We start from the raw sequence: 15,007 nt of genomic DNA, 5'->3' as shown, positions 1-15,007 counted from the left end.
ATGTCAAGTCATTATGTACGACTTGCATGAGTTTTAAAAGCTAAGGATAATCTTTAAAGTCTCAATTATAACTGTTTTTGTTGGGGCCAGGCCTTTCCTCAAAAGTGGATTTTAAATTTTAATTTCTTACAACTAAGATTTCAAGATACTTCCATTTTTTCTTTGCTTTTGACAAAATTGTCATATATAAGACTGTAAAGATGGCATAGGCCCATATTGTTGGTCTCTGTTCCCCATCCCTCCTTCCCCCCCAGCTATCTAATAAACAGAGCAAATACACATCACCAAATTCTGCCAAAGTTATGCAGACACAAATTTATAACAGTAACAACTCTTGCAGCATGGAAGAAATTCCTCAATATTAAGTTCTTACTTTCCATACCCTCAAGACCTAACTCTCCTATTTCACCACACAGTTTCAACTAGTCTGAGGTCATTGCCATGATCCTTGTGGTATTTCTAGCCTGAAGCTCTCATAATAACTTCTGTTAGTACTCCCTCCTGAAAATCTGTCCTCCACATTCAGAAAATATTCTATAAATATACTTAGCTGTCTTAAAGTACTAAGAGAATAAAAAAGTAGATATTTTAATGAATAAAACCAATTTCTTATTTAATTTCTTTTTTAGCATGAAAGTCAGAAGATATTTGCTCAAGGTATTAAGTTGTTTGATAACAGTTTCAATTAAAACAGGAACTGTTTAATTTAGTCCAGTATTACATTTTATGATATTTCATTCTTCTCTGCTACTTACAGTGACTTGCAATAATTTGTTACTTAATGAAAAAGACAGATGGAAAACTCAGTAGTCACATACATTTCCTACCAAAACGTTATGAAAAATAAAGGTTTTTAACTGCCACTAAAATACTACCACTTTTCTACAAACAAATGCATTCAGCTGCTAAGAAGAATAAGTAAAAACCAAAAAGAAACCAGACAACTTTTTTTTACCTAAAGAAAACCCAGTATTTTCCCCATCTGATTCCTCTTCAAACCTGTGAAAAAGCCTCCTGTCAAAAGGCAACTTTGTCTATATACCTATATCAGCAAGTCCATCTACTGTGAACAGTTACTTCTATCATCTAGAGGTTCTGAGAGAACATTTCAGTTTAACCTAGTTCCCCAGGTGGAAATCAATGTTCTGGCGCGATCACTTTTGGACAATAATTGTATTCTGTTGCACAGAATAGCCCAAATGACCATCAAGGCGACTTTTTCATACCCCAAACTGACAGAACAATGCCAGTAAACTTGGAAGAACACAAAACCACTATGATAGTGGGTGAAAAAATATTTTAAAAACTACAGCCGAACAACTCAGTAAGATGAACAAGAAGTTTCATACGTACCAGAGTTATTTTTCAGAGGGCCCCCAGAGGCTCTGCCATGCTGCATTTAGTGCGCTCACATTCACCAGTTTTGCATAGTAAAATGAGAGAACTCCACACACAGGCACAGAACATGCCTGTGCAGGCTCTGCTTTAGTCCACCAGAAGCTGAGCCCCTGCCCTCTGAAGCAGCCAGTAAGCCATGGCTGGCTCCCAGCCAAAGGTGCCAAGCTGACCAGTACAATTTCCAAGGATGTGCCTGCCAAAGACTGCACAGATATGTGAAGCATTTAAGGCCACTGTAGTCAAGTGCTTTACACAGGGGCATTTTTGTTAGTAACTTTTAAATGGGCAAAAGCAAAAAACACAAGAAAATATAAATTAAATTTCTTGGAATACTTGTTCTTCCTCTTGAATAAACACACAAAAAAGAGAGAACCTACCCAATTGTATTTCCTTTGTGTATAAATCAGCTGTATCAAACTCATTATTTAAGTAATAGCTGTTCTAACAAACCCTGTTTTTTAGTACTAAACGAGGTACAATTGATGTGTTCAAGGGCAGAATCTAAACATTTTAATAATCCATAGCCATGAAGCATTAAAGTCATGCAGGCCATGCATGCCTTTGGAATTTTGCTCCATTTACCAAATGGTCTGTATTTACAGCAGGAATTCTCTTCAATACTTCTGAAGTTATTTAATTTCTAAAAAGTTCTCTACTGTCAGTTGCAAATTTAGGGGTTGAGCCTTCAGCATTTAAGAGCATAGCTGGTTAGGGCACCATACCAAAAATTCACCTCTGTCAGCTCTAACAAACAGCTTGACTTTGCGTGAAGTCCTCACAAGCTACTTTAGACAGGATCTTGGAACCAAGACCTTAGTTTGCACGATTAAGAAGAAGAATGCCAAGTGGCCATTTCCAAGACTCACTTCAATTTGTCATTATCTTTCATGTATTGGGGAACCAAAACTGGACACAGTGCAACCTCACAAATGGTGAGAAGAGGGGAATAATCACTTGCTTTGACCTGGTGGCTGAATTTTTCCCATAGGTAGCTATGCATTGTTCCCTTGCTGCCAACACACAGCCACCTTGTTGTCATACCCTCAGTCCTTTCTGCAAAGCTGCTACCAAGCCAGCCTGTCCTTGCCAGCATTGTTGCAGGGCTGTTCTGTCCCTGATGACAGAATTAGCCTCTCTGGACTTTCATGAAGTTCCTGCTAGTCCATTTCTCTGCTCATTGGGTCCCAGTGGAGTGGCCATCTGGCTATTCAGCACATCAAACGCTCTCTCAAACTTAGTTTCAGACTTGACCCTATTGCTGGTTCATTCCATCCCAACAGCAAGGTTTTTGATGTCAGAAATCACTGGTGCAGAGTCCAGCCCTGAGGAGCACAGCTAAAACCCAGCTGCCAGTTACACACCCTGAAGGCCACCCCTACCTCCCCCATTTGGCTACAAGGAGGCTATGGAATATGAAAGGCCTTTTCAAAGATAAACAACATCCACCATTCTGCCCTCATACCCACAGATGGTCTATTCATCATAGAAGGTAATTGGGCAAAGCAATGGTACAAGCACCTATCTCCTATGAAACAGCTGAGTAGTTAAAAAAAATATCCAGAAGGACTCTAATCTATAGAGCTGCTCAGACCATTGCCCCTGTTATCCCAAGAGAGCACCCTAATCAGCAGCCTATCAACAAGTTTCTGATGCAGTGATTATCCTCTTATCCTGCTTGAATTGGGTACTCTGTAGCCAGAAATGCAGAAAAGAGATGGAGAACAAGAACTAATAAAAGAGATAGTCTTATATGACACCACAGAGATGACATTATTTCCCTCTGTGAACAGAAACCTGAACTTAGGCCCAGCATAGCGACTATGCATTAGAATCACTACCTAAATACATAAACAGTACTGGGAGCAATGATTAAATCCAAGAGCTGTCCTCATTCAGGGACTTGCTGTCAGCCCTGGCAGCAAATCCTAAATACAATGTGCTGAGGGGCAGGCTACGCACCTCTCCTTGGCTCAAGTCTTACACTCCTTGCAACACATGGAATTGCAATACACTTTTTTTCCTTTGCATACCTATGTCAAATGGAAGGCTCTGGTGTTTGTGTGACTTACTGTATTAGAGGCAGGCTTACAAATTTTACCTAGCACAGAAATTATATTAGATTTATCCAAGTGATAGCTCCTGTCCTAGATACACCCCATGGGACAGCTCCATCTGGCCTCCTACCTTTCCTCTGAAGGAAGGAGACCTGTACAAGCTACTCCCAGCTGCCAAATCTGTCTTCCAGCAGACTCCAAATGCTGAAGGCTCAAACTGCTGCTGCTAAATCAGAATATGAAGTGATGGTAGAGCTGGATAAAGATATTACACCTTTTGTGAGGGCATTATTTGGGATAAAGGGAAAAGCCACTGCCACCCTGATATAGCTTTATTCAGTTCATCCAGGTTGTACACTCATTACTCTACCTCTCCTGGTATCTTCACCACTTTTCATTCTGATTTATTCACGTTGCAAGGTGCTGAAATAGGAGTATTTTGTCACTAGGTATTACAACACTGAGGCAGTGTTTTTGCTCAAGGTCCTTCAGTATTATTGCAGTGCAAATGAATAATAAAGTTTGCATTCAAAAGTCATTTAACAGATATAGCAGTGACAGACACAGACTTACATAACTAATAGATTTGTTTGGTACACTGTACATCTTCTACTCCAGTATCACCGCAATGAACCCATTAGGTCCATGCTGTTACAACCTGCTGCAATAAAATTCAGCTCCAGTGTGACACAGCATCTAAAATATCCTGCATATCAGCTTTTTGGTAGCAGACAGAATGCATCTCTATTGAGACAGTATGTACTAAATAGTATCTTGCTCCTTGGAAGCATTTTTTTTCAGGTTCTCCCCACACATTTTATTACAGGAGAAAGAAACTTTAAGTAAACTGTAATTGTGGGCACAAGTGCTGGGAAGTCACATATTTCACTCTTTTCTATACCTGCCTTTCATATATCCTGTACAGACAGTAAATGAAACATGATATGTCAATATCATTCTTTACATTTTTACTCTTTTGTTAAAAAACATTTCAGGTAAGATGTGTGTGGTTTTTCCTTTAGTTATTATAATTTGAAGAAAAGGGAAAGAAAACAAAGTCTTGGAAAGCTGGAAGGAAAACCTGAGGTACATTAGAGTATTATAATTTCCTAAGGTCTGTGTTTCAATTCATTAATTGGAACTAGTTGTTTCAGGCTGCTTTTCCTATAGACTTGTCAGTCTCTGTTAAGCCATCTGACCACAACAGCAAATATTTACATGACCTTTTTGCATGTTGGCTGCTTTGCATACACTATAAAAGGGAAGATAGGTAAAATTCTTTAAGATGTCTGAATACATTAAAGTTATACTCAGCCTTAACTTGAAATGCACTTCCCAGGGAGTTCCTCTCCCATGAACTAAACTGAAGTTCTTGCTGACTTCATTAGGCTTAAGTCATGCCCTAAGGAATCAGAGGGCAGTGCCACTACTAGCAAATCACAGATTTCTCATATAAAGTCTATGGCCATTCACACATCTTCTGTCTGATTTTACATGCCTATGTTAATTTCTAGCTTATAAATACTAAGTAACAATTAATTACCTCCAATATAATATATCACTCTACCTTTAGCATTTATATTTTTCTCTGTGTGTCTTACAGTATCTTGAATACGTAAGAATAGAGTTATTTCTACTGCCAGCTGAAAAGCAATGATCTGTCTCTGCAAAGGTTTTACTATGAGTGAAATTTCACACTGAAATTGTCACTGTGGCACTGATTTTCTTTTTTAACAGGCTTTGAGAAACATCTGCAAGAAATGCTATAAAAGACTGAGGCGTTATGATTATAGCCAGTAATGGCATTTCCATATAAGGTGGCAGCAAACGAATTAATCAGACATTAAAATCTGTGCCTGCCAAAACTTGGGTTTGGGGGCTAATAAATAATAATCAGAATACTCCATGACTGCTTAAGACCCTCCCCATGCCAATCCTTAAGCATTTGTATAATTTAACTCCTTTATGTAATCCCTCCAAATGCAAATAAAATGCAAATGTTGGCAGGCTCAGACATTTCTGAAGAGGCCTTTTCACACCATCTAACTTCAGGCACAGGTTTATCAGCAGGGAGCCCAGTCCTCCTTTGCTCCTCATCCATCTGGACTGGAGTGGCCGCGCACCCTGGCTGAGGCACCCAGAGAAGATGATTGCAACCCTTGAGCAATAAAGCTTCACCCTCAGTCACTACTCAAACCCAACTCTTTGTGCATGTATGGAAATCCCTCCTGTACCATGTCCTTCCTTCGTCACATGCAGCCCGGTCCTGCAGGAGCACCAACAGCTGTGGCTGCAGTGGGAGTGGTGACCACAGCCGCCTTCTGGGCTCTGACCCACGCATCGGCTGCCCCGTCACTCCATCACCACACAGCATGCCACTTTCCAGGATGCCACTTACTGCCTTTCCCAGGGTGCTCCCATTGTTTGGACAGATGTACCACATGAGAGACCGCAAGTGAACATATTTGTCAGCCTTCATTTCACTGAGGAGGTACCGGAGCAGGGACAGCAGCGAGCCGCAGCGTGGGCACAGGCGGTGCTGGCACAACCTTGCTGGATGCCTGTCAGGTTCTGCTTCCTCCAGGCAAATTGCAAGTGAAGTTTGCTGAAAGCTTTTGAGCACTTTCCAGGTTTCAGGTGATTCTCACTGACAGTTTTGCTAGATAATTTTTTTCCCACAGTTATCGCACTGGAAAAGCTCCCAGCTTTCAAATACATATTTTAAAATACACTTAATTTTCTCCTGCACAGTGAATTCATTTATTTTAATATCTTGCTTTGTCTCCAGGCTGCACAATGGTGAAGCAAGTCTTGATTTCTAGTTTTCTTAGCCAAGAAAGACCTTAATTTCAAAAGCTGTGGCTGAAATTTTAAATAGGCCCACAATAGGAATACTGTTTTGTAGGTCAACTCCATGTGAGTACCATGTCCTGTTAGATTAGTCCTGACTGACAAACCCGTGATAGTGAGGTAGCCAAAATGCATTTGTGTTATTCCTTCTCAGGCTCCATGCTAATTCAGACCACAACTGGAAAACAAACTGACTCATATATAGCTAGTAAAATAGGAACGCACAGAACAATTAGAATTTCAAAAAGAAAACATCAATTTTTTAAAATGCATTGAGATATATGATGTAAAATTAACAGAAGTTTCCAAAAGTTCATTATTCTCGTTGCTGAAATTATGTGCGCTTAGAATCAAAACATAATTTTTATTTAAATTATATTGAATTAAATTAATAGATATGGAAAGGGAGGTGATGATACACAGATGATTTAAAATCATATGACTAGAAGTACGTTCATGATGCTTTTAAAACTGAAGTTATAAACAGTTTCCTGTTTTTTAAAAATAGCCTTTTACAGTTGGAAATAAAAAGGACCCCAGCATGCAAAGCGTCTCAAAAGTAAAATTTCAGAACATTGCTGATGGTGTTGTTAGAACACAGTGGCAGAAGAGATCAAAAAGGACATCATTATAAAAGAAATGCACATACTATTAACAACAATAATAATAATATAAAACAGAACTACTATGGAATACATTTTATCTTTTAAAACAAACTACTTGTTACTAATTGGTTCCTGGAACTACTTGAAAAAGACAGATTGTGATGACAATATATTACCTTGGAATACATTTTATCTTTTAACAAACTACTTGTTACTAATTGGTTCCTGGAACTACTTGAAAAAGACAGATTGTGGGGTGATGACAATATATTACCACCTATTTGACTAGTAGGATGACCCCTTAAGCCACACACATCTGTGAGCCCTCCTAAAAAGTATCAACTGAAATGCTTCATATTACATTGCCTCCCTATTGTTTGCTAATTTTTTTTTCTTTCTCCTGCATTTGGCCTGTTCATTATGGGATAAGCTGGGACCTTGTCTCTGGCACATGAAAGACAGGGTGTTTTGCAGGGTCTGAAATCCTGGCTGTTAAATAAAAGTAGTGTATCTTCATGTGGCTGTCCTCCATTAGAGCATGCACAATGCATTTCAGTACAAGCAAGAGATGCTAACAAAAGGGTTTAGGAATTAACTACTTAACAGTGAACTTATAGTCCTCCCATCTTAGCAAAGATACTATTGAACTGCAAAATTTCAGGGCAGCAATGATAGTCAAGTGTCCAGGATGGTTTCTGGATAAGCAACAAGTGGTTATAGCAGCACTTCTCAGCTGGAGAAGAAATGACCTGAGGGAAATGGCAGGCCAAAGCAATCAGATGTGGCCTGGGGGAAGCAGATAGCAATGCGATGTTTGCTGTCCCTTCCAACAAAAGCACTAAGGGGCATAACCTAGAGCTGATAAATAAATATAAAACAAAGCAACAGGAAAGCAGTGGTCAGGCAGTAAACCAACAGAAACTTGCTGCCAAAGTCACAGGTGCACTGTGGAGGATGCGAAACGTTTACATGGGAATCAAAGGTGGACTGAACAAATACCTGGATGAGACATCTCTCGATGGTTATTATACAGGCAGAAACCATAACCAGGAAGTCCCTAAGCTGAAGATACCTTGAGGCTGAGAATACTAGGGGGAAGGATCACACATACACACATAGAGAACAGGGAGTTGATTCAGGACAGCCAGCACAGGAAAGTCCTGTCTGACCAAGCCAGTGGCCTTCTGCAGTGGGCTTCCACAGCAGTGGACAAGGGAAGGGCTACAGCTGCCCTTTATATGGACTTCTGTTAAGCCTTTGACATGGTCCCCACAACAGTCTTCTCTCTAAATTAGAGAGAGATGGATTTGATGAGCGGACTGTTAGATGGATAATTAAGTGGTTGGATGGCTGCATCCAGAGGGTAGTGGTCAATGGCTCAGAGTCCCAATGGACATCAGGGACAAGTGCTGTCCCTTGGGGTCTGTACTGGGACCAGTGTTATTTAGTATCTTAAAAAATTACATAGATGAAGGGATTGAGAGTGCACCCTCAGCAAATTTGCAGATGACACCCAGATGCATGGTACTGTTGACAGGCCTGAGGAGCAGGGTGCTATCCAGAGGGACCTGGACAAGCTCAGGAAGTGGGCATGTAGAAATCTAATGTGGCTTAACCAGACCAGTGTAAGGTGCCCTGAGTCAGGGCAGCCCCTGGTATCAACACAGGCTGAGGAATGGACAGAGTGAGAGCAGCCCTGCCCAGAGGGCTTGGGGGTGCACTGGGCTGCATCTAAAGCAGCGTGGGGACAGCCGGTCAAGGGAGGGGATTCTGTCCTTCTGCTCTCTTGAGGTGCCACCTCCAGTGCTGCTTCCAGCTCTGGGGTACTCAGCCTGCACAGTGGGGCTGGACTGTGAGTTCCAAAGGCTCAACCACTTAACACCACATTGAAGCAAATACAAATTTTTCAGAAAATCCTGGGGTGAAGTAAACCATACTGAGGATACCCTAGCCAGCAGTAACTTATAGGCAGTATAGTATAGTAAAAATAATAGTGCATGTATAGTAAACATACATGTGCTCTTAGAAACACCTCAGAGGAAAAGTCTAATCCAGGTTGAAGTATCACAAATTTTTCCTCTAAAAGCCAAACATATTGGTGACCCAGGAGGCTGTGGGAGGGCAGCCATTTGTGAGCTGACATGGACAAGGATCAGCTTCTTGTTTCCAGCCCCACTGCTCTTCACTTTTCAGCTCTGAGAGAGTAAGGGACCCCTTCCAGCCCTGTTTTCTTCACACTTGTTGTGTTTGTCAGATATCCTAATACTCTTGACAGAAACTGTCTTAGATTATTGAGGGACAAGTAAACCACCGCGACAAGCTTACAAGCATGGTATGATTTACAGTCCAGTCTTCAATTTATGTCACTCTGTATATTGGGAGATGAGCCTACAGGAAAGCAGCATTTCAGTTTATTACCTATGAGCAAAACCTGCCTTCCTCAGCAATCCATAGATGAGTTACATGTCTTCTCACAACGCTTTAACTGCCCTCTGGTGTCTTCCCTCAAAAGAACAGCCTTTATTCCTACCATCCATCAGCTGAGCCGAGTCTCTGAGACAAAATTCACCATCATAAAAGGAGCTCTGGTTCACAGCTGGGCTGAATTCAACCCTGAGATATGGGAAGAATGCAGGAAGCAGAGCTGTCCACCTGTGCTGACACATTTCTCTTGTCACTGTGCAGACGGAAGGGCATTGCCCCAAAGTAAAGGGCATCTCCATCAGCATATCCATTCAAATCCTAGGCCTGGAAAGCTACCACCACAAATACAAACCTTTTCAGTAAGATGGATTACTAAGGCAATCATAGCTCTAGGTTTCTTTCAACTGGCTTTGAAGAGATGACAAAGTGAGAAACCTGTGTCTGCTGTCTGAAAATGAGGGTACAGCCTTGGATTAAGTTCATCCCCAAATGCTGTTCAGGCTTGGCAGGAAGTCTTTGCAACAGTGGGTTTTAACCATTACTCAGCATTTCATCTCTCCTTGCATTTCTACTGTGCTCCCATCACACTTTCAGATCTTATGAAAATAATATCACCATTCCCCCAAGTTACTCAGTATCCCATACCAAGTTAATTTCCAAACAACAGCCTGACATGAAAAACAATGTGCTACCAAAGTCTTCACTTTTTCAAGCCCAAACTATTTAACGCCTGTTTTAAATCCACAAATGGAAAACACAGACTAAACACAGAATGGAGAAGGACTGGAGCAGGCTCTTACCCAGTGATCTTTCCTTTGTTTGGTTTGCTGACCGCACAACGGGAAGACTTGCCCGTGTGCGGCTGCCCCTTGAAAAGGGGGTTGGAGAATCACCTTCAGACATGACCTCTAAGGAATCAGCAGATGCTTCAGAGAGGTGTTCTGTGTGGTCACCCAAATTGGGCTGTGGGCTCTGGGACGGCTTCGGGCTTCTTGTCTGCAAAACAGAGTATTTCCTTATTAGTCTACTGAAACCAGAGGGTGGGAGGGGGAAAAAAAAATCAAAGAGAAGAAGGAAGGAGTCCAATTCTTCAAATTCTGGTATGCTGGAGGTCACTTGTGTAGATTATTTAGGAAAAGTGTCCTTGCACATTCTGCTGCAGTTTTTATGGTTATATATCCACATTGCAAATTCCATTGCTAACAAGGCCCTGAGGATATGACATGTGCTGAGGAGATGTACAGTAATGCCACTCTCCTTGTCCACACACACACACTCTAATTTTATCAAATCTGCTAAGAAAAATCCTCTGAAAAGCAGTACAGTAATGGAGTTGTAAAGCTATCAATTTCAGTATCTTCTGCTATGCCATCTATGCAAGGTCCAGGTCATGCAGCATAGCCAAAATAGCCATCCAACATTTCTAGTTGAAACCACAAACAATTACCTTTTATTTTGTTGCACCAGCATAAATCACAACTGTCTTCATTAACTGACCAAATTAATTATGACTTTTACTGGGAAATCATACTAATAAATTGATAAACACAGCTGCTGGGAAAAAACCCAACTCTTCCAGCAGGGGAGAGATATGGTTTCATTTATGCACTTCTACCAACTCTTCCCAGTAGGATCTGCCTAGTAAAAACACATCCAATAGGAAATAAAATGTCCTGAACATTTTTTGAAAACTATAAACGACATTATAAGCCCTTTCCACAAAAAGGGGTTGCTTTAAGAAGCATAGTCAATACTGGGTAGTGAAACTCCCTCACAACCACATGTACTATTACTCTGGAAGAATAATTTCCTGGTCTCTCTCAGTCAAACCATATCACAACAAACGGGAACATACAAAGCAGAAATTCAAAGCAAAGCAAGCTTACTAGGTTCCAAACCCAGTATGTAAATATGAACTTTATAGACATCTATAATCAGCACCAGACACAAGACAGCATTAAAATTCTATGTTTTTCTCTCCCCTATCATTTAAGGTCAGATGCTATTACGTTAAAAATCTCCTGTATCAAAATCAACTTCAACTCTAGGTTTGAAGATGCTGTCAAGATCCAAAAAAGATTATGCTTCTTTCTGGAAAGCTAAGCTAACTAATCTTGCTGACATCTGTTTCTTTCAGTGGTTTTAGAAGTGAAATGAGCAAAAGCCATTTCAGCATCACATAATATTCCTTATGTGACTTTGAATGTATGAAGAACTTCAACTTCTATTACATTTTCATTAGCTGGTTGTAGAGGGCTGTTCTTGCCAAGTTGTGCAGTTGCTCACAAATTACAGTTATTAGATATACCTCACAAGAAAGTAAATCCTCCAGAACTACTCACTTGCTAAATGCTAATATTACAATAGTAAGTACTATGCAATGTCCTGCAATGAAATTGTTCAAGAGCACTGAATTTTATGCAGGACTTAAAGCTAACAACATTTGCTCTGAAGTATGCTTTAAAGTGCCTCTGACATGGTCAGCACTAGTCTGCAGGTTGTAAATACAAGGACTTGTGCCAGGAAAGTTACAGAGGTGACAAGTGACCTGCAAACACAGAAAAGAATCAGATAAGTCAGTACTTCTTCATTCAACTTTCCAAAATGGCTCGTGAACCATCACTGCTAAGTATTTTGTTTACACAGGCATATTACAGAAGTACTACCAAGCCAAGACATTACAGCTCTGTAGTTCCTTGTAGTGATTAAAAACTTATCTGTATAAAGAGCTAGAAGGCATATAATTCTCCCTTTCTAGAAAACCATGACTAAAAGAAACAAGATTAAAAAAAGAAAAAGGCAACAAAATCAATCTACAAAAGATCCTTAGTTTCAGAGTTTGCTGGGAAGGAGATTGCTTTTGTTTCTTAAAGAAAACATATACTGATAAAATTAAAATATGGATCAAGCTTTATTTTGCTTTGCTTCTGCTTATTTTTTTCTCTTCAACTTATAATAAAATAATCCCCAAATGTAATTTGAGACATGCAGTTGCACATATATTGTTCATTGATAATATGAACAGATGTATATTTGAGCAGTAAGGGGACACTTTATTACCAAAATCAACAGGCACAGATTTAGCTGAGCAGTTGCCCACCGTGTCCTGTGAATGCACAGATGGAGCCAACCTCAGCAATACTATGTTTCTTTGGCTGTCCCTGAGGAAATGCCGTAGGACCCAAGACACAGCATCCCAGATCCCCACAGATGACAGGATGCCATTACTGTAGCTAAATCTGTTGGGTCTAGCTGAGATAATTTTCTCCATAGCAACCCTCATAGCACTGTACTTTGTATTGGTGGCTAGAAGGTGTTGATAACACACCATTATTTCTGCTACTGTTGAGCAGGGCATGCACAGCTTAAGGGCTCTCTCCAACATTCCCTCACTCATCCAGGAGGCTGTTGGTGGGCAAGATCTTGGCAGAGGATATAGTCAGAAGGGCTGACCCAAATGACCAAAGGAATATTGCATACCATTTGATGACTGTTCAGCAATTAAAGCTAAGAAAAAGGAGGAGGAAAAGGACCATTTGTTACCACATTTGTCCTATGGAGCAACTGCTACATGTACTGGAGCCTGAAACCTCACTTCCCGGGAAGAGCCTGGACATCATCTGCTGATAGGGAATAGAGAATACTTTGTTCACTTTTGCTTCCACATGCGGCCTTTGCTTTTTCTTTATTAAACTGCATTTATCTGAAGCCATGACATTTTTCCATCTTATTTTCTCCCCTGCATTCCAGCAGAGGAGGGGTGATTGAGCGGCTTGGTGGGCAGCTGGTGTTCAGCCAGGGTCAACCCACCACACTAAAAAACGTTTTTTGGCAGCCCTTGTTTCTCACCACCAATGCTGCAGCTTTCTGAAGCAATCCAGAGGCACATCATGGATTCTGCTCAGATACAAAGCTCAGCCTTCCTCTTAATTCACCAGCTCAAATCCATAGGAGTTCCACTCTAGCAAGTGGAGTGACACCAATATAAAGCCATTGCAAGCTATAAATGAGATCCACCAAATACACACATGAAGTTCATGAAAGGCTTCAAGTTATTTGTTAGACTAAACTTCTGTAAACATTACATTCCAAGATTCTGAATTTTAAGCAGATTCTAAAAAAATTCTCAAACTCAGAAACAACAGTGGGTATTCAAGAGAGATATGAATACATATTTTATAGGAAAACATTTTTGTTATTGGAAACAAGCACAAGGCTTGATGCTACTTAATAATCAAGTGGATTCCTAGGTATGACTTCTTAGGAAAACCAACTCATGCGGTGGGGAAGGAAACTGCAACATTTACAGGGCTGTAGCTACAAGTACTTGTAAAGATTTTTTAAGAAAGCAGTGTAGAAACCTTCAGCACGGTCCAATCTTGTAATAATTATTCAGGATGTTGATTCTAATATCAAATAAAAAAATAAGACAAATGCCAAATAAATACTTAATAAGTAATGCCATATATTTTTTTTTTCACTGAATGGTCACAAATATTAAAATAATACTTCAGCAAGTGTCATTTTAAGGACTTTTCAGGAACTAGCACACAGTACAAGCTTTCACAAAATAAATGTTGACCCCAATAGTCAATGTTTCAGGACCCAACAGAGGACATAACCAGAGTCATAGTCTAGACTGCTGCTATGTGAGTCAGATTGGTGTTGTAGCAAAAAACCCTGAAATATCTAACAGAGAGGAGAACTCAAGATATATCTACTAAGGAACAGCATTAGCCAAAATTAAAATATGTAAATAGAGACTCCACAGAGGCAGACAAATCCAAGGAAATGCTGGCACATTCCAAGCCACTTCAGGGATAGGTGCCAGAAAACAGAAGGAGGTTCAGAAGGAGGCAGCAGGTCTCTCTCCCCCCTCTGCCAAGACCAGTTAGGCTACATTTCCTCAGTCAGCCATGGTCTGTCCCCCCAAGCTCTATGTTAGGAGGCACTCCCCTGAAGGTTTCTTTGTGCAATAGGGTTCATCTTTCACCCAGCTGAGTAGAGCTGACCCTCCTTAAGGACTTCTCTGATAAAAGACACTGTCTGTGCTAGTTCTGGGTTACAAGATCATCAGAAAAGATAGGCCAAAATAGGGATGGACAATTCTGGTGTAAACTTGTATGTAATTACACAATGCTTTTTGATGACTCTTTTACTTAGGACACACTATTTTATTTATAAGGATATAGACCCTTGTAACCTTTTCAGGGTATATATTTAAGTATAGCACATGGAGCTAGCAATTACAGAAGATCTTTCAACCACTCTTGGAATCTGACAAAGAATTAAAACTGTAGTTAATCATGCCTCATGACAGACATCTGTCTGCTGCAGGTTGGCAAAAGAATGCACTTTCAATACATCTGCTTTAGTCCTTTCACTGACTCAGAAAAAATAAAGGAAAAAAGTGCAAGGCTCTTTAAATGCAATAAAACTGCAAATAATTAGGAATAAAGCCTGAAAGTACCTGAATAATGAAAAATTAGATACTGCAGAGATGCCAATGTAATGGGCAGTCATGGAGTAGCAGAGATTTTTCATCAAGTTCTCTGCATGCCTCTGCCTCTGGTCCTCTGCTCACATTTGTCCACACTAATCCTCTCGCGCTTTTGTTCTAGCTGGTTTTATGTTTCTGCTCTTCACAGAGTTCTTCTATGCTCATTCCCAGTTATT

At 40.4% G+C, this 15,007-nt stretch overlaps 1 protein-coding gene across 14 annotated transcripts in view; it reads right to left on the bottom strand.

Annotated features, from left to right (window-relative positions):
• KIAA1217 (KIAA1217 ortholog) overlaps positions 1 to 15,007 on the bottom strand; it is a 177,640-nt gene that overhangs the window by 84,803 nt on the left and 77,830 nt on the right. For all 14 annotated transcript variants that reach the window (XM_041408966.1, XM_041408955.1, XM_041408952.1 and 11 more), the window contains one exon: positions 10,132 to 10,327. In XM_041408966.1, coding sequence (XP_041264900.1) covers positions 10,132 to 10,327 — 196 coding nt within the window. The remainder of the gene's footprint in view (positions 1 to 10,131; positions 10,328 to 15,007) is intronic.

The sequence above is a fragment of the Onychostruthus taczanowskii genome, unplaced genomic scaffold (assembly GCF_017590055.1).
Source record: "Onychostruthus taczanowskii isolate IOZ18803 unplaced genomic scaffold, ASM1759005v1 scaffold3, whole genome shotgun sequence".
Lineage (NCBI taxonomy): Eukaryota > Metazoa > Chordata > Aves > Passeriformes > Passeridae > Onychostruthus > Onychostruthus taczanowskii.
Note: the sequence above shows the minus strand (reverse complement) of the source record. Positions and strands in the feature narration are given on the sequence as shown.